At 45.2% G+C, this 24,883-nt stretch overlaps 2 protein-coding genes across 2 annotated transcripts; both read right to left on the bottom strand.

Moving 5' to 3' along the window:
• Window positions 1–3,418: 3,418 nt before the first annotated feature.
• Window positions 3,419–4,546, bottom strand: LOC121975554. Its single transcript, XM_042527271.1, has 2 exons — window positions 3,987–4,546; window positions 3,419–3,607 (listed from the first exon to the last, which is right to left on the bottom strand). The coding sequence occupies exons 1-2, from the start codon at window positions 4,459–4,461 to the stop codon at window positions 3,570–3,572; spliced, it is 513 nt and encodes a 170-aa protein (XP_042383205.1). The 5' UTR covers window positions 4,462–4,546; the 3' UTR covers window positions 3,419–3,569.
• A 2,435-nt stretch (window positions 4,547–6,981) lies between these two features.
• Window positions 6,982–23,490, bottom strand: LOC121975552 (G-type lectin S-receptor-like serine/threonine-protein kinase At4g27290). The gene is made up of 9 exons (XM_042527268.1): window positions 23,353–23,490; window positions 21,955–23,109; window positions 21,681–21,875; window positions 21,487–21,603; window positions 8,414–8,532; window positions 8,137–8,347; window positions 7,812–8,052; window positions 7,579–7,729; window positions 6,982–7,494 (listed from the first exon to the last, which is right to left on the bottom strand). The coding sequence occupies exons 1-9, from the start codon at window positions 23,435–23,437 to the stop codon at window positions 7,219–7,221; spliced, it is 2,550 nt and encodes an 849-aa protein (XP_042383202.1). The 5' UTR covers window positions 23,438–23,490; the 3' UTR covers window positions 6,982–7,218.
• Window positions 23,491–24,883: the final 1,393 nt, after the last annotated feature.

The raw sequence follows: 24,883 nt of genomic DNA, 5'->3' as shown, positions 1-24,883 counted from the left end.
ACTCAAAAACCTCGGAGAAACAATAACCAACCGGGACACGATACGCTATACACTCAATGCCTTTCACAGGACTCCAGAATGGACCTCAATAATCGACGCATACTACATCTCAAAGGACCTGGAGGTAAGTACCCTAGAGGAACTCTTTTCTACTCTTGAATTACATGAAATCAGATGTGCAAGGAAATCAAAAGACTCAAGCCAGATTATGGTGCTAAATGCAACCAAGAAGAATGAACCCGAGTCAGACTTAGAAGAAGATCAAGAAGCTTATATGGTAAGAAATTTTAAAAAATTCTTTAGATCTAATAAATTTTAAGAAATGCAAAATAAGAAAAATCCAAGAAATAGAAGAAGGGTTTGTTGCTACCAGTGTCAAAAGGAATGACAGTTAAAAGAGAATTACCCAGAACTCAAGAAGGATAAAGTCAAGATACCCAAGAAGCACGAGAATCTGAAAGCTACTTGGCCCGACAGCTTGCTCCATGTTGTATCCTACAACATGTATCTCTAGACGACGCTCATGAGATTTTCGTGCCCTGGCGGAATCTCCGTCTGTGGGCCCCCAAGAGATCATGTCAATCTCTTGGACGGTCGTGTTGCCTTGATTTTCTTCCTCCTTGGCCTCTCCTAACTCTTGGTTTCGACCAGGCTGCTGACTGCCCTGCCTGGCGTTACCAGGACGGGGTTTACCTGTCGGACCTGCGGTAGCCTATTGGCCATCCACTAACCGTTGAAGCTTGGGCGCAAGTTCAGGTGGGGGAAGGCCCAGCTCGGTCGCGCGCTGGGAGTCACGAGTGAACTAGAAGCAGTTACTCGTGGTATGGGTGTGAGACTGGTGATAAGTACAGTAACGAGGGCCCCAGGGACCAAGTCGTGGGGCCTATACAGCAACTATGAGCTGGGCCGGTCGGGGATCCTGACCGGGTGGAAAGTTTGGTCTAACATCCCGGGCGCGTGAAAGAGGTTGGGCTGGTGGTTGAGGTGGCCTCTTCTCTGGTTTGTTGGTGCAAGCAGGCGTCTTGTTTGCTTTCCGCCAAGCTGCTTAAGCTTCCTCCACGTTAATGTAACTACGGTCTTCCCCAGCATTTCATTGAAGTTCTTTATAGGATCTCGAATGAGGTCTTGAAAGAACTCCCCCTCTACCTGCCCGTGGGAGAAGGCGCTCATTAATATCTCGGAGGTAGCGGACAGAACATCCTGAACTGTCTGATTGAAGCGCCTGATATAACTCCTCAAGGGCTTGGTGGGCCCTTTCTTGAGGGTGAAGAGACAGTGATCCGTCTTTTGGTTCTTCTTGTTGCTGGCGAAATAGCGCAGGAAGACAGTCTTGAAATTATGGAAACAAGTGATGGACCCGTTTGACAAACCATTTCTGTGCTGAGCTAGATAGAGTGTTCAGGAACACTCAACACTTGATAGCATCGTTGTACTGATGTAACAGGGCAGCGTTCCTAAACTTATGGAGATGATCCTCCGGGTCCTTGCTACCATCATATTCTCCGATAGCAAGAGGCTTGTACCCTTTGGGTAGCTTTTCCTCGAGTATCCTTGTAGAGAAGGTAACTTGCTCCTCAGGCTCCACTCTAGGCTCCTCTCTGAGGACTATAGTTTTACCCTTCTTTGAATCCCTGGGCGGGGAGCTTTCCACCATAGAAGTCTGTGACTGCTCTTTCTTGTTATAGTCGTTTGGACCCTTATGATAATAATAGAGGCCCAGCTCCCGATAGAAGGATGGGGAAAACTCCTCGGGCTATTTTCTCTTGGATTCTCTATCAGAAACGTGAGTCGGATCTTTAGAAACTGTCGGCATCTTGTATGGTTGAGAAGCGGTGGTCTGTTTTTCGGAGGCTGCCCGCCTCTTTGCTTTCTTGAATAGTTCGTACTCTTCTGCCGTCATGGTCACGTTGATTCTTCCGGTGTCCTCCATCTTTATGTTCCAGAACAGGTGAAGAAAGTTCTCACAGACGACGCCAAATTGATTTTGTCCGGAATCTGAGTCGGATGAAAGCCGGATGAAGTGTCGCAGACGTCGACGGGGAGGAGACTATGATGTTGCGGTCGTACGAGCTCCAGAGAACAGACCCCCACGTGGCCCTGAAGGACTGCTGGGTCTGAGCTGGCGATACTAGAACTCTGCGCACACTCAGACAAGCACACGGAATGTTAGAGGTCAAGAACCAGGAAAAAAAGTCTCTGGAGCAGGTCCTCCGACGCTCAAGTCAAGTATAGAAGTACTTTTTCTCCAGAAGAACAGTGTATAAAGGAAGAAGAAAAGTAGGAGATAAGTGTGTGAGTGAGCGTGCCTGCGCAAGGGAGAGTACGTCCCTTTTTATATGACAGTGCATACCTTCTAGAGATTGACCTCTACCAAAGGGTGTCGGGTGTCAAGACTTTGTCGGGTGGTGGAAGACACGTGACCTTCTCATATAGACTGGAGGAAGGTTCTATTTGCAGATGACCCCAACCGTTGGAATATTCCCTGACATGCAGTAGTTATTCTCTGACAAGTGATTACGATTCCCTGACCTGTTGTCCCGTAGTACCTTCTCTCCCGCCCGGGTGTGATCGAGACAACTCGGGTCGGTCCGCTAAGTGCTAATGAACAGACTGGATGGATGGAGGGGTGCGATCGAAGTCCCTTTCTTCCTGCTTTTATGATTCAGACTCGACCGAGAATGACAAGTCTGTTTACGCGGGCTAGCTTGGGGAAACCCTACCGGTGAAGACAGGTCAGGCTTCGCCTTGATCACACGTCATGTCGCAGACCTGGTTTCTTGACCGGTAGATCCCGTCCTGGCTTTATACGCCGGATGGCCTCAGGTGGTCTTACTCCGTATGTTAACTGTCACGTCCCCTTGACTTCTGACTGTCACATCTCCTTGACTTCTGACTGCACATCCCCTTGACCTCCGACTACCATATCTCCTTGACTTACTGCCACACCCCCTTGACCTCTGACTGTCACATCTCTTTGACTTCTGACTGTCACACCCTCTTAACTTCTGACGACCGGACCCTACCATTATGCACCGTATCATCTTCTATTTTATTCACATATTTATGCTTCCATTCATATTCATTCGTCCCTAAATCTCCAGCTCTAGTTTGAAAACACAAGATCCAAGTCCTGGTTTATAGGCCTGAACAAATACATCCAACAAAATTATTACATTTAATTCTGCATTATTGCACACATCACTGCCAAAGTCGCACTGCAACATGGCAAAGTGACTTCATCGATCATTCATGGCATTTTTAAAAGAATGACAGCTGAAAGCAGCACAGAGGTGTTGATATCTTATTCCACTTGCCATATAAGCTGGCACAGCTCACCATCCACATCAAAACCTTTCCTAGTGTCCTTAGCTAAGTATTTCTGCATTAGATTAATTGATTGTTTGATGACGCATTTGGAAGAACACACAGCAATAAAACAGTATTTAAAAGCATTCAGTTCCACTTTCCATTTACAACATACAATAAGTTTCATTGGAAGGGGATAGATCAGGGAAGGGAAAGGAAAGGGAGGAAAATTTCTATTGTATGCTCCTTAATTACTGTTGTCGTTATCTCTGCTGCCAAAAGCCTTTCCTGCCGAGGGGTCCTGCAGAGAGTGGGAACGTGAAGAGTCAGTTACGTGATTGGTCATGGAGATCAGGACCAAGTACATGGTATCAGTCAGTGTTACAAGACAAGACAAGAACAAGACAAGGGGAAATATAGAAGAAAACAAATAAAAACTGAAAAAATTAGATGAAGATGTTGAATGTGATAGGCAAAATCAATAATGACGATGTAAGTTTTAAACTGAAAAGAGAAGAATTGATCCAATCGGATATGCATTTAACCAATTTGGAGATGAAATTAAAGCTGCGGCTAATGAATGTTTAAACGCACAGAACAGATAAAGCGTTCCCATTCGAAACTCCAAATCAGAATGGAAACGCCCACAAAAATCGCATTTTTAGAGTTAACCGACTCACCTAACGCGGCTGCCGCCGCATCTTCCGTTCCGGGGAGGCAGTCCGGCGGGTCTTCAAACGAAGACACAGGGAGCCGCTTGCGGGCGACGCCGATGTCGAAGAGGATGACGCCGGAGTCGGAATCGGCGACGAAGATCTCCTTGACGGGTAGCCACAGGAAGAGCTCCTCCTGCGACCACCCGACGACTCCCTGGAGCGCGCCGTAGCTGAGGTTGCCGCGTACCTCGCGGTCGAAGAAGGCGAGCCCGCCCTCGTACCGTGCATAGCAAGGGTGGTCGATCAGGACCTCGAGGAGCCCGGAGGAGGGGTCGTGGGAGAAGGACTCGACGGTCTTGGGGAGGAGACCTCCGGGAAGGCCGTGGGCCTGAAGGAGGTCGCCGATCGAGGCGGCGGAGGAGAAGGAGAAAAGGAGAGGGACGAGGATGGAGAAGGCCAGAGAAGGCATGGGAGAGGAGAAAGGCAAGATGTTGGCCATGCAATTGAGGAGCCGACGAGGAAGTGAGGAACGGAGAAGCAGAGGAGGAGGAGGAGGAGGAGGAGGAGTTGGAAAGTAGCGGCGAGGGGTTTAAGAAGGGGTTTGGTTGGACAGGCATCTATTTAGAGGACGAGGTGAGCTGGGATTGGTTAATTAGGCACATTCTGGTGGAGCCCACCGTCGCAATGAGCTGGATCTGGTGGGCCATCTTGCTGCATGTACCTTACGTTTCATTTAAAACAAAACAATTTTACTTGCTAGTCAGTTTTTATTATCTATTTCACATATTTAAATTATATCATTTTAAAATTCTACCTTTACTAGTTAATTAGTGCACTCCCTAAATTAAAAACAATAAAGAAAAATACAGCTATCATATGGGGAGAGAGAGGGGTATTCTCTCAGGATGGTAGGATTGTTAAAATATAAATATTGTCATATGAAATTTTATGATAGAAATTTGATTCATCTGAATATATCTTCTTTGATATTTTGATAATAGTAATCATTCATAATTTATTTTTTTTATATTGACCTAAGGGTTAACGGAGGTGTTAGGGCAAATAGATAATCGTTTACCATATTGGTACTTGAGAAATAGATAAACCGGGTCAAGTCGATCATCTTAGATTCATCGATATCTGATCTGATTAATCATTTTTTTTATAGACAAATAAACTAGTCCTATCGGAGCGATGCGATGATTGAAATATGTGGTGTTGTCATATTAGATCATGAGGTCGAAATTTAACTCGTGATGTCTTCTCCCATGCCTTGGATATTATATCAATAACTAATAGTCATTCGTAATTTATTTTCTCTGTGTTATCTTAAGGACAGATTGATGAGAGCTCTGGGATCAACTAATCATTTTTTTTACCACATTAAGAGAAAACAAATTGCACCCACACTTAAATTAGTTAGTATAAGATAGAGTTGTCACCTAGGATAAGAATTTAAATCTTAATACAGTTAAGAAAAAAACGTCCTTTATATACTGGCCAACTATACGTTTCTAATTTACCTTTTCACCTATCTTTGTGGATTAATAGATTCTATCCTTTACTATCACTGACAGATAAATAAATATTATAAATTACCTCTCTTCCTGTAATACGGAAACAACTACGAGAGACTAAAATATTTATCTTTTTACTATCATTGAGAGACAATTTAGACAAACAAGTATCCAATCCCATCTGTCAACTATTTGACGGTCAACTGCAATTGAGAGACAAACTAATACTCATATTGAAGACCAAATTTATCGAAAAAAATAATAATAAATCACCTTTTATTGCTTTGTTTGGTAATTAAAAAAAGAGAGAGAATAGAAGAATAGCACAGCAGCATGTTATTAATTTAATTAGTGCATGGTTATGAGGTCCAAGCAAGCAACATGTAATGGCCATTTTTATAGGTGTAATGTAGTTATCAAATGTCGTGCGTCCCAATGATTAATTAGACTTAGAGATCAATGATTGGGTCCTTTATTTATTTAATTAATCCCCTGCATGGATTATCTTTAATTGACGTTTTGGTGGTGATGCTGTGTATTCTATCGCCCCTTTGTTTTTTTAATAAGCTAGGCAATCATATAAACATATGGACTACTAGAGCATCAAATGAAGACCCCTAAGGCCAGTTTACTTAGTGAAATATATTTTTTACAAACATTTTTGTTTAAAAAAAAATCAGCATTTTTCTCTCCACGAAAAAACACAATTAATAGGGTTTTTTATGCAAAAATAATTTTCAATCAAAACAAAAAACAAGTGAAAATCATTTCTCCATTTATTAGTATAGTCTTGCACGCGCTTTCCTTGCCCTTTACTTCCCCCGGCCTCTACTCTTGATCATCAATTGAGAATTTTGCTCGACTCCTTTTATTGTTGCTTGCGAGTTTTGCTACTCTTCGTGTTGTTTAAGAGCTCTCCTCCAACTTTAGTCCTAGCTTTTAAGCTCTTCTTTCTTCCTCCTTATGTTCAACATCTAAAAGTATTTCTCTTTGTACAATTTTTTTTAAAAATTATGTTTTACATAAATTTTACTTAAAGTAATGTAAAAGAAGGTAGGCATGTATTGCTAGGGAAGAAAAAGAAGGTGAGTTGTTGATTTGGACCACCCTATTGGCCTGTTGCTTGATGATTTGGTTTGATCTAAAATCACAACAACAAGGACCACCAATATGGATCCAAAGCAAATGGACAAAATTCAATCTGTTTCACTAACAAATTTGGGATGCTATAGACTAAATAGTCTAAATAAACTAAAGCAATCTGTTTTTAATTTGCTAACGAGTGTTCATATGAATATTATCATTATACTAATAAAAATAATCTAACCTTCCTAAAGTAACTTAGCAAATTGAAATCATTAGCAACCCAATCAAACTAATCTTCAATATCAGTACTATTCAACTATAGAAAATAAATCTTCAAACTACTTTCAAGTATAATAAAAGGCTAGAGATATAAAATTGCTAGAAGACAAATATTTAATATTGCTAGATTTGTGAGCAACAACTTTGGATTCATTTAACGGCATAGGATCGATCGAGGAGAAGGGAGGGAGCCATTGACTCCAAGACGCTCCCATTATTTTTCTAATTGGATGTTGACACACTGTTGAATTAGTCAGCCAGTGTGCAGTCTCCAAATTAGCCAGCCACGCACACACTTTGTTGAAGTTGAAGGAACATGGTACACAAACTAGGTCTATTTTTGTAAACGTAGATGATGAGAGCTTTTGAAGTGCTTATCGACCCGTAATTGAGTGACTAATTTCTTTAGTAGTAGCACCGCCTTCACTACTTGCTAACATTATCGTAGGTTGCTTGAGTGGTGTCAAAAGTTGATCCTCACTTGCCAACATCATCACCACCTCTGTCAATGTTGGTCTGTCTTCATAATTATCTTGTACGCACAAAAGACCCAGTCGGATGCAACGAAGGATTTCTGCAGTAGGATATGAGTGGTCTAGTGTATCGTCAAGAATTTCTAAAGATCTGCCTTCCTTCCAAAGTTTATATGCCTGCAAATGAGAAAGGATCAAATTTTGAATTCTAAACAATATCTTAAGGAGATAAAAGCACGTGTATAAGAAAGTTCTACTTACATGTCCTAAAAGATTTAAACTAGCATCCGTGTTACTGAATATTTTGTTTCTTTTACCGCTTAAGATTTCTAATACTATCACACCAAAACTAAATATATCAGATTTAAATGAAAAAACTCCTTCAGTTAAGTATTCTGGTGCCATATAGCCACTGCATTAGAGGAATAAAACATTAATTAGTACTCTATGTTTAATGTGATGATAACAATGGTTTATCTATTTGAAGAACTTACAATGTCCCAACTGGTCTTGTAGTTACATTTTCTAAAACTCCATCACCTTCAAATATCCTGGCGATGCCAAAATCTGAAATCTTTGGAGTCATATCCTTGTCGAGGAGGATATTGCTTAGCTTAAGATCTCTATGAATGACTCTCAATATAGAATCTTGATGCAGATAAAGTAGCCCTCGAGCAATCCCATTTATAATCTCAAGACGCTTTTGCCAGTTTAGCAATGGACTCTTTGTTTTGTCTGACACATGTTGTGGACAAATTATTCATACAAATTGTAGCAACTTTTTTTATGAAGAAAATTAATGGAGGCAAATATACTAACCGAAGATGAAGCGATCTAAGCTCTTGTTTTCCATATACTCCAAGATGATGAGTCGTTCATCTCCCTCAATGCATGAGCCTAGAAGACGAACTAGATTTCTATGTTGTAGCTTGGCTATTAGTGATAGCTCATTCTGGAACTCATTTGGGCCTTGTGAAGAGTATCTTGATAGTTTCTTGACCGCAATCTTTTGTCCATCTTGCAACTCTCCCTGACAAAATCTTAAGTTTATTTCTGATTTGTAGTTTGGAAGAATGAGAAATACTTGAAATCCTACCTTGTACACAACACCAAATCCACCTTCCCCAAGTTTGTTTTCATTAGAGAAGTCATTTGTTGCAGCTTTCATTGTACATAAATCATAGCAAGGTAGCACCCCTAATGCGAGGATTGAAACTGGAACAAAGATCACACCATCAATTATCAAATAAAGCAACAAGGAACTTTAGTCAATATCAAATTATAAGGAAATGCAATATCAAATTATTGATGAACTTTGTTCAATATATAGATCAACAAATCATAGATGAACTTTAGTCAATATCAAATTTTGTCTTCACAATACAGCATTTGTGCTTTCTACGTGTACAAGACAAGCTGCCTACGTCACGTTCCAACAATGCCAAAACAAGTACAAAGAAGTCAAGGCACCGTTGAGGCATCTTGGAACCATAGTGATAGTTGCATCAATTCAGAATGATCCCATTCTGATTTTAATTGTAGGATCAGAATATACACTAGAGGGAGAGGAGAGACGGAGGAGGAGAGAGTTGAATAGCGGGAGTTTTTTTATTTTTTATTTTTATTTTTGAAGAAACCCAACAAAATCAAAGACAAAAGCAAAAAAAAGCAAGATCACTCCTTAGTCAAACTCAACAAAACAAGATCAGTATTAGCACCCAAGGAGATACAATCTCCCACCCATGATTTAAACAACCATTTATCAATGGTCCGCACAGATCAAACATATAATTCCGATCTATCAGTAGGTGAAATAAAGGGAGATGTGGTGTTAACAAGAGACTTCATGCCCCTGGCAGGGTGGTAGGGTATCATGGTTAGACCCTCCAATGACAAATTAGAGATCTAGAATTCGAGACTCAGCTACGTGTATTATTAGAAATTTTCCTTTATAATGAGTAGCAAACTTGAGAATGCTAGCTGTCAGGATAGACCTTCATATACACTTTCCCGATTTGTCTTGGCAACTGATCATGTCCGAAAGTCTAGTCGACGGATACTGGGGATGTGACGCTCCTGTTGACTGTGCGAAGACTCCGAGTGAAGCGGACCTGCAACTACAACCAGGACAGCGCCGAGCCAGGGAAGGGTCCCCGGGCGTTGGCTCTCCGACGCTCAAGTCAATCACCAACGATGTGCAAGTAGTAGAACGAAGAAGTAGAAGAACAGTAGCAACAATAATGTGTGTGTACCTTCGACGAAGCTTGGACCCCTTTATATAGGGCTCCTGTAGTGTGCATGCACGTTTTCCAAGATGTGCATGCTTCTCGAGGCTTCCCCTGAAAAGATTTATCAATAAAGTGTCCCTGACACAATACCTCAACGAGTTGAGACGTGACAGTGGAAGCTTCAGTAGTACGATCCTCTGCCTGACCATGTCACCAACCATGCCGTCTGTCAGGGGCACAGTCTCCTAAGAGGATATCGTCAGATCCTCCTTTTGTCTGTTAGTGGGTCGAGTGGGTAAGCCGTTCGGCCAACCATCCGTCGTCCGGATGCTATCGTTCTCGGGCCGAGCGGGATGGCCGCTCGGCCAACCTTCCACTGTCCGAGCTCTGTTGTTGTACCAAGTGGAGCTGTGTCTGAATGTGGTCTACTCGGTAGCAATCCCACTTTGCTGGTTCCTAGGTTTGATGTAAGTTCAAGCAGGTTGGCCGCTCGGCGTGCGCCTCATCGACACATGCTTTTCTGAGCGTCAGAAGTTCGGTTCGTGGCCGAACTATGACGATATTGGACCGGGCATTCTTTATCTCGGTCGGGCTAAGGGGGTTGCCCGACGGTCGGTGATGTGGGGGAGTTGACCACGCCTTGACTTTAATTTCCACCGTGACCTTGCCCCTCCTTGGGGTGGGTCCCTTATCCCCGCATCACACATGGTTTCCCCTCAAGTCTAGTCGAAGGAGGCTACAAGTCCGACTGACTGGACAAAAAGTCTGGGGACCAATTGGCCGATCGACCACGATACTAGTGAACTCCAGTCGATCTGTCGAAGAGTGTTGATCTGCTATAGGACTGATCCTTGAGGCTGATCGGCGCTTCGAGTACTTGTACTTGGGACTTTCTCCTTCGGTGTCTTCGAGTGCAATCAACGCTGACGTCACCCAAATCTCTTCAGAATTTGTGCAGATCGCTCCCATTAAGGCCGAGCACGTCCCCACACCTGTTGATGGCATCCATTAAATGCAGACCAATGGGGAAATGTCACGCGTCGTCACTATAGTGACTGCATGTCCGAAGCGATAGGTGATGATGTGACGTTTGGTGATTTGAATTTTATAGCTGGATCTATACTCCGGTTCCCGTGACCTAGATCGGACGGCTCCGATCGGCCGAGCCGGAAGTTTATAAAGCCGCAGCGTCGGCTTCCTTTCCTTACTCTGCATCTTCTATGAAAGCTCCCTACGCGATCTTGCGCTTTCGGCGATCTTCTGCATCTCATCGACGATGACTCTCTCCTCCTGTAAGCTTTCCTCTTGAATCTTCCCTCCTTCAATCTTTTTCGATCCCCGGTACTTCTAGTGCTTTCTTTGTGTTTTTTGCTCGCCTTAATTTTTTCCCCTCGGACTCTTTTCGCTTTCGTATTTTGGCCATGGCAAGCTCCTCATAGTCGTCAGACCCTGCTCTTGGGCTTTGGTACACTACCATGGAGACCAGGTTCAATGCGGGCGACGCTGAGAGCCTTAAAAACGCCTTCGAGCTTCCCTCTGATCACGAAATCATTCTGGCTTCTTCATCCGATCAACCCAATGATCCGCCGACCAGCACCATATGTCTGTTCCGAGACCATTTTGTGGCCGGTTTGTGATTCCCTATCCACCCCTTCATCATCGAAGTCTGTAATTACTTCCGTGTCGCCCTTCTGCAACTCATGCCGAACTCTTTTCGCTTGTTGTGCGACGTCATCGTGTTGTTTCAGCTGCACGACATTCCTTTGACCCCTCGAGTTTTCCATTACTTTTATTACTCCAAGCAGTCCGAACTGGGAGCCTTTCTATTTCAGTCTCGGATTAGGCTGGTCTTCTTTGACAAAATGCCCACTTCCAATAAACATTGGAAGGAATATTTCTTCTTTATGCGTCTTCTCGAACGGCCTAGCTTCCAAACTCGCTGGCAAGTCGGCTTACCACCCCAACCTGATTTGAAGAAGTACAAGAGCCGCTCAGACTACCTTCACTCTGCCTCCATGCTGGCCGGCCAGAAGTACAACATCCACAAGCTACTGCTTGAGGGTGTGATGTACATCTTTGGCCTGAGTCCGATCCAGACCGGGCTTCCAACCAGCTTAGGCAAGAGATTTTGTGTACATATCTCCTTTGATCCTAACTGATTCTTTTGCTTCTTTTATAGCCGAAGTCATGCTGCGTGCTCAGATGTCCGTCCTCGCAAAGCTTCAGAACACCGAGATTGAGGTGGTTGTTGTCGAGGAGTTGGCGAACTGTGACCTACAGCTGGTCGGCTCTCAAACTGAGAGCGCAACGACTCCCGCCTTGGCGAGTGGGGGGGGGGGGGACTAGCCAAGCCCCAGTGTTGAGGTTGTCGGCGGCGAGCAACCACCACTCGAGCAAGTGCCCATCGTCCGCTCGGAGAGCTCGGATTCTTTTGGCGAGCCACTGCTAAGGCGTAAAAGGCGCCACACCGAGTCTTCGAGCTCTGTTGCCTCGGTGGTGGGATCTACCGCAAGGGGCGAGGTTGATCCCTCGAATCCCTTTGCGTTTCCTGTGACTACGCCCGAGGTATCCTCCAATCGGACTCAATCGGTGGCCGAGTGGTCGCAAGAACCTATCGCCACGGAGCCCCTGGCTTCTATGCCACCATCGCGGCCACCGAGGGTTCGGCGATAGGCCATCCTCCCTGCATCTGCGTCTCGGCCGGCTGGCCCAGCCTCCTTGGCCCAATCGGCTCTGGGTGGTCGACGATCCGTCATGGCGATCCTTAGGGGTGTCAAAAATGAACCCGACCCGACGACCCAATCCGAGTCGACCCGAAAAAAATCAAGTTCGGGTTGGCCATTTTCGGTTCGGGTTGGAGGGTTGGAGAGTAAAAAATTTTCGGATTGGGTCGGGTCGGGTTCGGGTTGACCCGGGTTGACTTAAATATTAGGTTTTATGGGTTTTTTGGGGTAAAATTAAATTTTATTTTAAAAATTTGGATGTTTTATGTATATTAATATCATGTTTGTATGATAATGATGGAGTATTGAGATAAAAGTGAAGAATTATAGGGAAAATAACCCAAAAAAATCATTTTTAATCAGATTTTCGGGTTATATGGGTCGGGTTCGGGTTGATCGGGTTGGTCTGGTTCGGGTTCGGGTTGAGGTGTTTTGGGTTGAACTCGGGTTCGGGTTGGGTTAAAAAAAAAAAAAAAACTTAACCCGACCCAACCGAATTGACACCCCTAGCGATCCTTCACCTGCCCACGGAGGAGTACAGCGAGCCGAGCACCCAGTCGAGCACTCCTGAGCATCAAATCATCATACGGGGTCCACTAGCCCAAGTTTAGGAGGAAGCCCGAGCCCGAGAGGTGGTGATGCCTCCGGTCGCGCTTGCCAACAACCATACCCAAATGTCAACTGAGGTAAGCTCTTTGTTGTCATTACCTTTCTTCTGATCTGTTCTAGCCTTTTTAGCTACTTGTAGTATTAGGTGGAAAGTCTGACCATGTATCATAGGCTAGCTCATCTAGAGGATGAGTTCAGGAAGCTCCAGGTCTCCATCAGCCAGCCCATTGCCGATCCGAGGGAGATGGCCAGACTGAAGCCCGACATGGAGAAGACGACCAACCTTCTCGAGGCCGAGCATGGTAAATCTTCCGGCCACGAGGAGATGCTGGGCCAACTCAAGAAGCAAGCCAGCACGTTCGACAAGAAAATTGAGTCGGCCACCACTAGGAAGAACCGGACTATCGAGGACCTGGAACTGAAGAATAAGGAGGCCCGAGATCTCACTAGCAAGCTCAAGGGCGTTGAAGATTTTTTGGTGACTGAGCGGGCGAGCCAAACGGCAAGGGAAACTGAGCTCCAGGGCTAGCTCTCCGCCAAGGACACAACACTAAAGCTGACCCAGGATGAGCTAGAGAAGGCGAAGGCTGAGTTGGAGGGCTCTCGAGCGACGATGAAGATCTATCAGGACACCGAGCCGAGCCGATTTGCAACACTGCGCCAGAACTACATTCGCTCGGACATGTTTAATGACAAAGTCGTCGTTCGGTATCTCCGGCTCTACAACCTGGCTATAGATGAGACTATCAACCAGCTCAAGGCAGGCGGTCATCTCCCCGAGACCTTCAAGGATAGCGTTATCAGTCGGGGCAAGATGACCGACTCACTACCCGACGACGCTCTTGATTATCTTGAGTGAGGTTGAACATTGTAAATTTTTTTTGAAGTCTTAATGTGAGCTCGCCTGTTCGGAACTCTTATCTCTATCCTGCAAATGTAGTCTTGAAAAATGTTGGTTTTAATATATGTATGCCCATTCGGCGAGACATTTCTTGTCACGATTTCTTGTCTTTGACTGTGCATGCCCCCAATCTTGTATCTACGACTAATCGTTCGACCGTAAGCGCAAGCTCGGATTTAAGGCCGCCGCTCGACCATTATTGGAGACTCGGGTTTAAGGTCGCCACTTGACCGTTGGTGGGGACATGCATTTAACGTCGTCGCTCGACGATTTGACGAAGTCATGGGTTTAAGGTCGCCGCTCGACCGTCGATGTAGACATGGGTTTAACGTCGCCGCTCGACGATTTAAAGAAGTCATGGGTTTAAGGTCGTCACTCGACCGTCAATGGAGACATGGGTTTAACGTTGTCACTCGACGATTTGAAGAAGTCATGGGTTTAAGGTCATCGCTCGACCGTCGATGGAGACATGGGTTTAACGTCGCCGCTTGACGATTTGAAGAAGTTATGAGTTTAAGGTCGCTGCTCGACCGTCGATGGAGACATGGGTTTAACGTTATCGCTCGATGATTTGACGAAGTCATGGATTTAAGGTCGCCGCTCGACCATCGATGTAGACATGAGTTTAACGTCACCGCTCGACGATTTGATGCGCCATTCGGCACAGAACCTGGCAATCCTTATTTCTTATTTCTATCCTGCATTCAAAGAGTACAAGGATGCAAAGACACATTGATTATTACATCAGCGCACCTCTCATCTGGCTTGATAAGGCTGGAGATGGTTCGCGCTCCACAACCTTTCCAGTCACCATCTGTCCCCATCCTCCAAGTAGTAGACACCCGAGCGAAGCTTCTTTACGACCTTGAAGGGTCCAACCCATGGAGCCTCTAACTTGGTGATGTCGCTGACCAGCTTCACTTTCTTCTATACCAAGTCACCGACCTAGAATGATCTTGGAATCACCCTTCGATTGTAGCTTTGTTTCATCCTCTGCCGGTATGCCATCAACCGGACGGTAGCTCTTGCGCGCGCCTTGTCCACTAAGTCTAGCTCTAGAAGGCTCCGCTCGGCATTGTCTTCGTTGTAGTGTTGTATTCGATCATATTCAACTCCGACTTCGACGGGGGCGATCGCTTCATCGTCATACACCAGGTGGAAGGGAGTTGCCCCAGTCCCTTCCTTAGGAGTCATGTGGAGCGCCCACAGCACGCTGGGGAGCTCATCAACCCAGCTGCCTCCTATATGATCGAGTCGAGCACACAAGACTCGAAGGATTTCCCAATTGGTGACCTCTGCTTGCCCGTTGCTCTGTGGATAGGCCACGGAAGTGAAGGCTTACTGGATACCATATCCGTCACACCATTCCCTGAGCCTTTGGTCGGCGAATTGTCTTCCATTATCCGAGATGAGCCGGCGAGGGATGCCGAACCGAAAGATAATGTTCTACCATATGAATTTTATGACTATCTACTCGGTTATCCTTGCAAGTGGCTCGACCTCCACTCACTTTGAGAAGTAATCTACAGCCACGAGTAGAAACTTCCACTGGCCGGTCGCCATGGGGAAAGGCCTCACAATATCTATGCCCCACTGGTCGAACGGGCAAGAAACCGTGGACGTCTTCATTTCTTCTATCGGTCGGTACGAGAAGCTATGATATTTCTGGCATGATAGGCAGGTGGACACCGTCCGAGCGACATCTTCCTGGAGGGTCGGCAAAAAATATCCCGTCAGCAGAATCTTTCTTGCTAACGAGCGGTCGCCTGAGTGTCCTCCACAGGATCCTTGGTGCACTTCTTGTAGTATGTAGTCGGCATCCTCCGATACGACACACTTGAGCAAAAGGTCGGGAGAAGGCTTTCTTGTATAACTGGTCCCCGATTAATGTGAATCGACCGTCCCTTTTTCTCAATAATCGAGCCTCCTCCTAGTCGGACGGGGTTGCTCCCGACCGCAAGAATTCTACCAGTGTGGTCCTCCAGTTGTTCGGGAACGCGATCCCTTCCATCCGATTGATGTGTGCCACCAAAGAGACTTGTTCGATCGACTGCACTATGACGATCGGCGATATTGAGCTGGCTAATTTGGTCAACTTGTCTATAGCCTGGTTCCTCGACTGGGGGATCTTCTGTATGTCGACCTCCAGGAACTGGGCCTTCAGCTTCTCGAAGGCTTCGACGTAGAGCTTGAGTCGGGCGTTACTTATCTTGAACGTCCTGGTTAGTTGTTGAGTGGACAATTGGGAGTCTGAGTGGATGAGGACTTTGATGGCTCTGACGTGCCAGGTGGCTTGTAGGGCGGCTATTAGTGCCTCGTACTCAGCTTTATTATTTGTTTCCCTGTAATCCAACCGAATGGACAATTGAATCCACTCTTCTTGGGGGGAGATGAGTAATACGTCGATCCTGCTCCCCTGTCGAGTGGATGATCCATCCATATATACCCTCCAAATGATTTCTGGCTCAGGATTTTGTACCTCAGTGATGAAATCCGCCAAGGACTGCGCTTTGATGGCCGTTCGGAGTTGGTACTGGATGTCGAACTCACTAAGCTCCGTTGTCCATTTGATGAGCCGTCCAAATGCCTCTGGATTGAGGAGCACTCTCCCCAAGGGGCTATTGGTCATCACGATGATGGAGTGAGTGAGGAAGTATGGGCGAAGCCTCCAAGCGGTGAGTACCAACGCATAAGCCAACTTCTCGAGATCAGTGTAGTGGGACTCAGCGTCTTTCAATATATAACTTAGGAAATACACCGGCTGTTCCTCGCCGTCTTGCTTAACTAGGGCCGAGCCGACCGCATGCTTGGTCGATGACAGGTAAATTCGGAGGGGCTCGCCGACAAGTGGCTTAGCCAATACAGGCAGAGAATTGAGATATGTCTTGAGTTCATCGAATGCCCTGTCGCACTCCTCGTCCTACTGGAATTTGGTGGCTCGGCGCAGTATCTTGAAGAATGGCAAGCTCCGGTCGGATGATTTGGAGATGAACTGAGACAGTGCGATTATCCAGCCGGTGAGACGCTGTACTTCCCTCAAATTTCTAGGTGGCGGCATATCTTGTACTTCTTTTACTTTGTTGGGGTTTGCTTCGATGCCCCGCTCGGTGATGACGTAGCCCAAGAATCACCTGCTTTTTGTGCCGAATAGACACTTGTTTGGATTCAGCTTAATCCCGTATGTCCTGAGTGTCTGGCAAATCTCCTTGATATCTGCACACAGGTCAACAGCTTGGAGGGATTTGATTAATATATTGTCGACGTATACCTCCACATTACGGTCGATCTGTCGTCGGAACACTTTATTCATCAGCCTCTGGTAAGTAGCTTTGGCGTTCTTTAGTCTGAACGACATAACATTGTAATAGTATGTCCCGTCGGGCGTAATGAAGTTGACCTTTTCTTAGTCTGCCCAAGCGAGCGGCACTTGGTGGTATCCTTGATATGCGTCCAGCATGCATATCAGCTCGCATCCTGCAGTGGAGTCTACCATCTGATCAATCCGAGATAGCGGGTAAAATTCCTTCGGGCACACATTGTTGAGGTCCCGGAAGTCGATGCAGACTCGCCACTTATTGCCCGGCTTGGAAACCAGCATGACATTTGTGAGCTAGCTTGGGAATTGAACTTCCAGTATGTGGTCGGCCTCCAGCAGCTTTTCTATTTCTGCCCAGATGATTAGGTTTTGTTCGGCGTTGAAGTATCTCTTTCTCTACTTTACCGGCCGAGCGTCCGGTCGGACGTGATGTTCATGCTGTGCGACGCTCGGGGAAATCCCGGGAAGCTCGTGCGTCGACCATATGAATACATCATGGTTTTGCTGTAGACATGTGATCAGCTCCGCCTTCTGCTCGGCTTCCAGATCGGACGCTATGAAAGTTGTTGCCTCTGCTCAGTCGGGATGGATTTGGACTTCCTCTTTTTCTTCATAGGCTAGGGTAGGCAGTTTTTCGATGATGGCGCTTACCTCTAGCCAGGGAGTTTTTCGACCGGACTTGGCCTCGATCTTGACCATCTCGACATAGTAACGCCGGATGGCCAACTGGTCAAGTTTGACTTCACCGACCTGGTCGTCTATCGAGAATTTGATCTTTTGGAAGTAGGTTGAAATTACTGCCCGGAACTTATTGAGGGGTGGTCGGCTCCGGATGATGTTGTAAGCTGAGGGAGTGTCTACCACAATGAAGTCCGTGGTCCTGGTCCTCTTGAGCGGTTCTTTTCCTAGCGATTTGGCCAATTTGGTTTGGCCAATCGGTAAAACCTCATTGCCCGTGAACCCATACAGTGGGGTCGTCATTGGCAGTAGCTCGCTTTGGTCCATCTGGAGTTGATCGAAAGCATTCTTGATGATTATGTTTACCGAGCTCTCTGTGTAAACAAAAATTCGGTGAATGATATAATTTACGATTACCGCTTGGATGATGAGTGTGTCATCATGAGGGACTTCTACTCCCTCTAGGTCCCGGGATCTGAAGCTGATTTCAGGTCCGCTCGCCTTCTCTTGGCTGCAGCCTACTGCATGAATCTCCAACCACCGAGCGTATGTCTTCCTAGCTCGATTGGAGTCACCGCCAGTCGGTCTGCTGGCGATGATGTTTATTTCTCCCCAAGAGGCATTACTTCTGTTTTCCTCTTGAACGGATGGCCTATTTTGTTCGAGCAAGGCCCGGGGATGATAAGCATTTTCCCTTCGTTGATGATGTTGTTGTCATTTGGGTGATCTTCTTGCATCTTCCCGTCGCCCGACAAATTGATGCCCGCGTCGCCGGTCGGGAGAGGGAGATCGACGACGATATCCTCTTGGAGCCGGTCTGGCGATCGGCGTTAGGTCGTGGCAGTCACATGTGTTGTGCGAAGCCGACTGGTGGAAGGAACAGAACATAGGTGTCCATACCTTGCCCTTTGACACCTTTTGTCGTTCGGAAGCCACATGCTGCATGGCATGCGCCCTCGCCTCCTAGTGTGGCCGCATTCCTTCGATTCTGGGTCTCCTTGGCGGCTGTGGTTGCTTGGTGGTCGATGTTCGGTTGGCACTGAGGATTCGGCTGGTTCCTCCTTTTTCTTGCTGTCTGCGCTTCTTCCACATTTATGTACTCATTAGCTTTCTTGAGCATGTGGTTGTAGTCCTGGAGCGGCTTCCTGATGAGTGATCGGAAGAAGTCTCCTTCAATGAGCCCCTGAGTGAACACATTCATCATGGTCTCAGATGAGACCAAAGGGATATCCATGGTTACTTGATTGAAGCATTGGATGTATGCCTAGAGAGCCTCTCTTGATCCTTGCTTCAAAGAAAACAAACTAACGCTCATTTTTTGGTAGCGTCAACTGCTCATGAAATGGTGTAAGAAGGCCGCTCGAAAATCCTTAAAGCTTTGTATCGATCCGTCCGGCAGTCTCCTGAGCCAGCATTGTGTTGAGCCGGAGAGCGTGGTGAGAAAGACTCGACACTTCACCTCATCTGTGTATTAGTGAAGTGTAGTCGCGTTGTCGAACTTACCCAAATGATCGTCTGGATTAGTCAACCCATTGTACTCTCCGATCGCCAGTAGAGCATAGTGTCTTGGCAGTGGGTCTTGCAGTATTGCTTCGGAGAACTGGCGGTTAATCCATTCAGGAGACGCATAGCCTTGGGGCGCCTTCCCTTTCCGAGTGTCCCGAACGGGTGCTTTATCCGAAGAGGATCTCCGCTCTTGATTTGCCTGAGCGATTTCTGAGGGTGTTTGGAACAAAGCCCAGTGGAAAGGTATCGACGATGGCGGTGCCTCCCCATGCATACCGGTCGACCCTCTATTATGGCCCCAGATGGAGAGTTGTTCTAGCAAGTCCTCATGCGCCGCTTTGCCACCCGATGTCGACGTTGCCTGCTGGGCCAGTCGATCGGCCAGCGCCTTCTGCTGCTGCTGCTCAACTATCTTTGCTGCTCGAGCTTGTACAAGCAAGCCGATCTCCTCTTGGGTGAGCGTTACGGTGTGAAGTCGTCCAACGTCCTCCATCTTCTCAGCTCGAATGCAGGTTGCGTTCCCACAAACGACGCCAAATTTGATCTTGTCCGAAAGTCGAGTCGACGAATGTTGGGGATGTGGCGCTCCTATTGACTGTGCGAAGACTCCGAGCGAAGCGGACCTGCAACCACAACCACGTCAGTGCCGAGTCAGGGAAGGGTCCCCCAGCGTTGGTCCTCCGATGCTCAAGTCAGCCACCGGCGATGTAGAAGTAGTAGAACGAAGAAGCAGAAGAATAGTAGCAACAGTAATGTGTGTGTACCTCCGACGAAGCTTGGACCCCTTTATATAGGGCTCCTGTAACGTGCGTGCACGCTTTCCAAGATGTACATGCTTCTCAAGGCTTTTCCCGAAAAGATGTATCAGTAAAGTATTCCTGACACAATATCTCAACAAGTTGAGCACGTCTCTGATATGATAGTGGAAGCTTCAGTTGTACGATTCTCTACTTGACCATGCCGCCGACCATGCCGTTTGTCAGGAGCACGAGCTCCTAGAAGGATATCGCCAGATCTTCCTTTTGTCCGTTAGTGGGCCAAGTGGGTAAGTCATTCGGCCAACCATCCGCCATCCCGATGCTATCGTTCTCGGGCCGAGCGGGATGGCCGCTCGACCAACCTTCCACTGTCCGAGATCCGCTATTGTACCAAGTGGAGTTGTGTCTGAATGTGGTCTACTCGATAACGATCCCACTTTGCTGGTTCCGAGGTTTGATGTAAGTTCGAGCGGGCTGGCAGCTCGGCGTGCGCCTCATCGACACATGCTTTTCTGAGCGTTAGAAGTTCGGTTCGTGGCCGAGCTATGATGATGTTGGACCGGGTATTCTTTATCCCGGTGGGGCAAAAGGGGTTGCTCAACAGGGCGGTGATGTGGGGGAGTTGACCACGCCTTGACTTTGACTTCCACCGTGACCTTGCCCCTACTTGGGGTGGGTCCCTTATCCCCGCATCAATGGCTGGTAGAAAATTTCGATGGGACCGGATCAGTCACCCAGGTTTAATGTTACCTGACCTGGTTAATAATTTTTTTTTAACAAAAGCTTCCACACTTGATGCATTTTCAACCATCTTTTGTTTGCAACTTAAATTCCTAATACAGTATAGAGCACATATCCTTTGGCCCACTTTTTCCTGGTCCAAAATTACAGTCGGATTCCAGTCTAGGCGGTGGGCGGGCCACCCCTTGCTCGACACCATATAGTCTATCCATCGTCGGCGGCCTCCGACCATCTAGCTCGATCTAAAACTATAACCTAGGTGGGAAGATGATGTCAAGAAAGGATCGTAATCAATTATGGCTGAATTTCAATCGAAATTCGATTGCAATTACGGAGCGGACCAGAAAAAAACGAACCAAAGGATCACAAATAGTTCGACTTATAGACTTACAATTGCTAAATGTGGTTACAACTGAGTGGTTTCTATATACCTCCCACATTTGCTTCCTTGGGCTTGTTTTGGCATTGTTGGAACGTGAAGTAGGAAGCTTTTCTTATACATCTAGTAATCACAAATGCTGTATTGTGAAAATATAATTTGATATTGACTACAGTTCATCAATGATTTGTTGATCTTATTTGCAATAAGGAACTTCAGCAATAAGCAACTTTGTTCATCTATGATTTTGTTGCAAAAATGCTGTATCAAACAAAGCAATAAGAAATCTCTCAAACAAAGCAATAAGGAACAAAGAGAGTCCGAACTCACCTACTTCTCTATACTCACGGTAACCAGAATGCTCAGAGTCAATCTCGTTTGACATCGGCTCTGAAACATCATCATTAGCCATGGAATTAGAAAGTTCAGGGAGGCTCTGCAAGTCACCTGTGAGAAAGAACACCATGGTTGATATAATCGACATTTTTTCCAACCACATGAAGCATAGTGATGAAATCCATTACCGTTCTCCGCATTTGGAAACTGCAATTTCAACCTGGTCCCCTTGGCCGAGGGCTCGATATGATTCCGAGTTCCTTGTTTCTGGGCTCTGTTTCTCCTCCTCGTGGCAACTAGTATACAACAAAGTAGCAGAAATCCAAGCACCACTGGTATAGTTATCGCCCACACATGCTTGTTACTCTTTGATGTTGATGATTCTGAAGAAATAATTTTTTTTGAGAATTATGAACTAAATCCAATCAGCCCTTATTCATTCACGAACAATTAGAGACTCACCTGCAAGCCGAATGTACAGATCATTTGCTCCATCGGTATAATATCTTAGATCCAATAGGTCACCCTGCCAAGTCACACACCCATTGGGCTCATCCAGCACAGCGTACGCCACGCAGGAGCAATTACCCAAACACAAGCGCTTGCATGCATCCATACTCATCATGCCGTACGCTGTGGCATTCTCGGTGTCCGGCACCTTTACGTTCTGCACCTTCAAAATCTGGTTTGAGGAGCAATTCAGGGGCTTCTCCCTCACGCACCCGTTACTAGCCGGCGCAAAGCCTTGTAGGCAGCTGCAGGAGAAAGCATAGTAGCCCCAAGAGCAAACGCTGCCACGCCCACAGAGATTGTAATGATCGCATTCATCCGCCGGAAATGACCAAAAGAGTCTCCATTCTCCGTTGTCCCAACTCCACCGCTCGTAGTTTCCATCAGTGTTCACCACTGACCGTGATAGCACCGACCGGTCCAAGTTTTCAGTTATGTAATAGATCTCATTTTCGTTGGATACGAATGTGAAGTTTACTCTCCTTGCCAAAGTGCTGTTCTTCATCTGAGGAAGGCCAACGAATCCATGTCCGCTCCATGGTCCGCTTCGATAAATTTTGGTGGTTCCGTTCCATGCTATGAACTCTGCAACCCCATGCGTCTCCATCCTGTTGATGTAGTTGCCCAGAGAAGGGTCTACGTCGCTCCTCCATGACACGAGCTGCCAGGAAGTGTTTCTTCGGAGGTCAAATCCAAGCTTCATGCCAGGGAGAAGTGTATCACTTGGGTGGTCAAAGCTCTGCCATAGAGTCCTGCTAAAGTTTTCAGTCGTCAACAAAAGGTTACCTGAGTCTAAAAGTTGCAAGTGCACAGAATTAGATTCTGTGGATATCCCCGTCGACCAAACAAGTGTTTCTCCGTCGAATATGATTAGATTTCCATCAGAGGTTAGGTTCAGTGAAGAGGAGGCTCTGTTCAGAGACCTGTTCCTATTGGCAACCCATGCTACTATGCTTTGTCCTGCAGGCGGGCGACTGTAGTACCAAATTCCTAAGTATCCATTCTCTGAATCTTTAGCAGGACTGAAGAAACCAAGCTGGAATATGCCTCCTGCTGATATCAAGGTCTGGCCATTAATAAGTGAGCTGTTCGGGGTCATTGTGTCTCCTGCACAAAAGGTTAATTAGTCTCTGGTTCAGTTCCTCTTATCTTGTGGTGAAATTGTACATAGTTGCATTTTCTTCAAGAGAGAGTATGAGCAGTTTGTATTTTCTTTAATTCAGAAACTAGCAGAGTTATTTCAGCAAAGAAAAAAAAAATTGCAAACAAATAAATGAAGATGGTAAGTTAGAAAGATCCGATCATATTTTATAGTTTAATTATGGACTGAGATTTCTTTTCTATACATACCAGATGAAGACTGACCAAGAACAACCAAAGCTGTTGCCGCTATTATTTCCAGCAACTGAAGAAGAAAGAGCTGCATCTTGGCCATGGAAGTGTATTGATTTGCGTTGCTTGCACCTGCACTCTACGACTGCGTTTTAACTTCTTTCTATTGAAGTTGCTCAAGTTCTATAAAGAAGTTTATCCACAAAGTTGTCTCTGTTCTATGTAACTAATGCGGAAACAGAATTCTTAAGTCATCGATGGCATTTTTCACATGTTGTTGACTGTCTTTTGAAATAAAAAAGTCGAAACTATCCGTTATCAAATTGAAAAAATGGAAATGAAAGGCATAAAATTATTTTCGATCCCTTTCAATAATTATGACACACTCACAAAATCATACTGGTATAATTTTCGAGATCATCGATAGCATTCAAGAATCCAAGACAAGAATATATCAGTTATTTTATTTAAAATTTTTACTTTAAATTTGAGATAAAGTAACTAATTTTTTTTATATTATTCTATCATATTTCTAAATTTTATATTTATAACTAATACTTCTCTAAATTTAGAGAATAGATTCCATTACCTAAATATAATAGAGGTCAGAAAAAAAAAATAGGGAAGTTGATATATGGTTTATTGAAAAATGAATATCTAAATTTAATAAAGTAATTTGTTTTAAACTTAAATTATATATTTTGGATAAGAAAATTGGTGTGAATGCTCTTATAGTTAAAACGATTCAGAGTTGACCATTAAAAAAAAGTCAAACTGAAGCAGGCTCAATCTATGTTGAAGTCCAATATGAATTTTTAAACTTCAAACGGGCATAACTTTTGACTCGGGATTTGGAATCAGGCTCTGTCTATCGTTACACGTGCAGAATTCGAAAACCTATATTTGTTATCGGTGATATCGTAACTGTCAATTTTTAGCCTCAAATTTTGATGTTTAAATCATTTTTAGGGTCTTTTTACTATTTTTGGTAATTTTTATTTTTTTTGTATTTAGGGTAATTTTTATATTTCTAGTATTTTTTTAGAGAGGATTTGTTTTGATCTGCGTCTTGATTTGAGTTAAGATGGTTAAGTTAATTATTTTCTTTTTAGGGTAAAAATCTATTTCCTTTCTTTACAAAATTAGAATTAAGATATGTTAATTGTAATTATTGTAATTTCTTTCCTTATTTGAGTCTTAGGCTGTGGTGTATAAAGAGTCATGTTTAGATTTAATGGATAACCCCTCAAGTTTTAATAAAAAGTTTTCTTCTTCGAGATTCTTTTTCTTATCTCCTCAATTTTTCTTTTCGCATTAGCCCGCAGGATAATCGCTATCTGCTTGGTGTCACAAACAAAACTAAATCAAATCAAACAAAAGAAATGAAAAAAAAGGTTAAAATTTGATACGCTGCGGATCTTTTGTTATAGATTTGTCCAGATTTGACTCAGGGCACCTGTGCATGACATGGCCTAGGCAGAGCCGTAACTTCCATAAGGGCAGAGAGGCAACCGCCTCAGGGCCCAACCCAATGAAGGACCCATTTTTT

The sequence above is a fragment of the Zingiber officinale genome, chromosome 4B, assembly GCF_018446385.1.
Source record: "Zingiber officinale cultivar Zhangliang chromosome 4B, Zo_v1.1, whole genome shotgun sequence".
Classification (NCBI taxonomy): Eukaryota; Viridiplantae; Streptophyta; class Magnoliopsida; order Zingiberales; family Zingiberaceae; genus Zingiber; species Zingiber officinale.
This window is presented reverse-complemented; position numbering and strand designations above follow the sequence as displayed.

What these genes read in the sequence shown, in the direction of transcription:
- LOC121975554 (XM_042527271.1), bottom strand. Translation starts at nt 4,461, where the DNA reads ATGGCCAACATCTTGCCTTTCTCCTCTCCCATGCCTTCTCTGGCCTTC. An exon ending in TGCGGCGGCAGCCGCGTTAG is followed by an intron (nt 3,608 to 3,986) that starts GTGAGTCGGTTA and finishes CACTCTCTGCAG; the next exon opens with GACCCCTCGGCAGGAAAGGC.
- LOC121975552 (XM_042527268.1), bottom strand. Translation starts at nt 23,437, where the DNA reads ATGGCCAAGATGCAGCTCTTTCTTCTTCAGTTGCTGGAAATAATAGCG. An exon ending in CCGTGAGTATAGAGAAGTAG is followed by an intron (nt 8,533 to 21,486) that starts GTGAGTTCGGAC and finishes TCTTTGTTCCAG; the next exon opens with TTTCAATCCTCGCATTAGGG. An exon ending in GTTTAAATCTTTTAGGACAT is followed by an intron (nt 7,495 to 7,578) that starts GTAAGTAGAACT and finishes TCTCATTTGCAG; the next exon opens with GCATATAAACTTTGGAAGGA.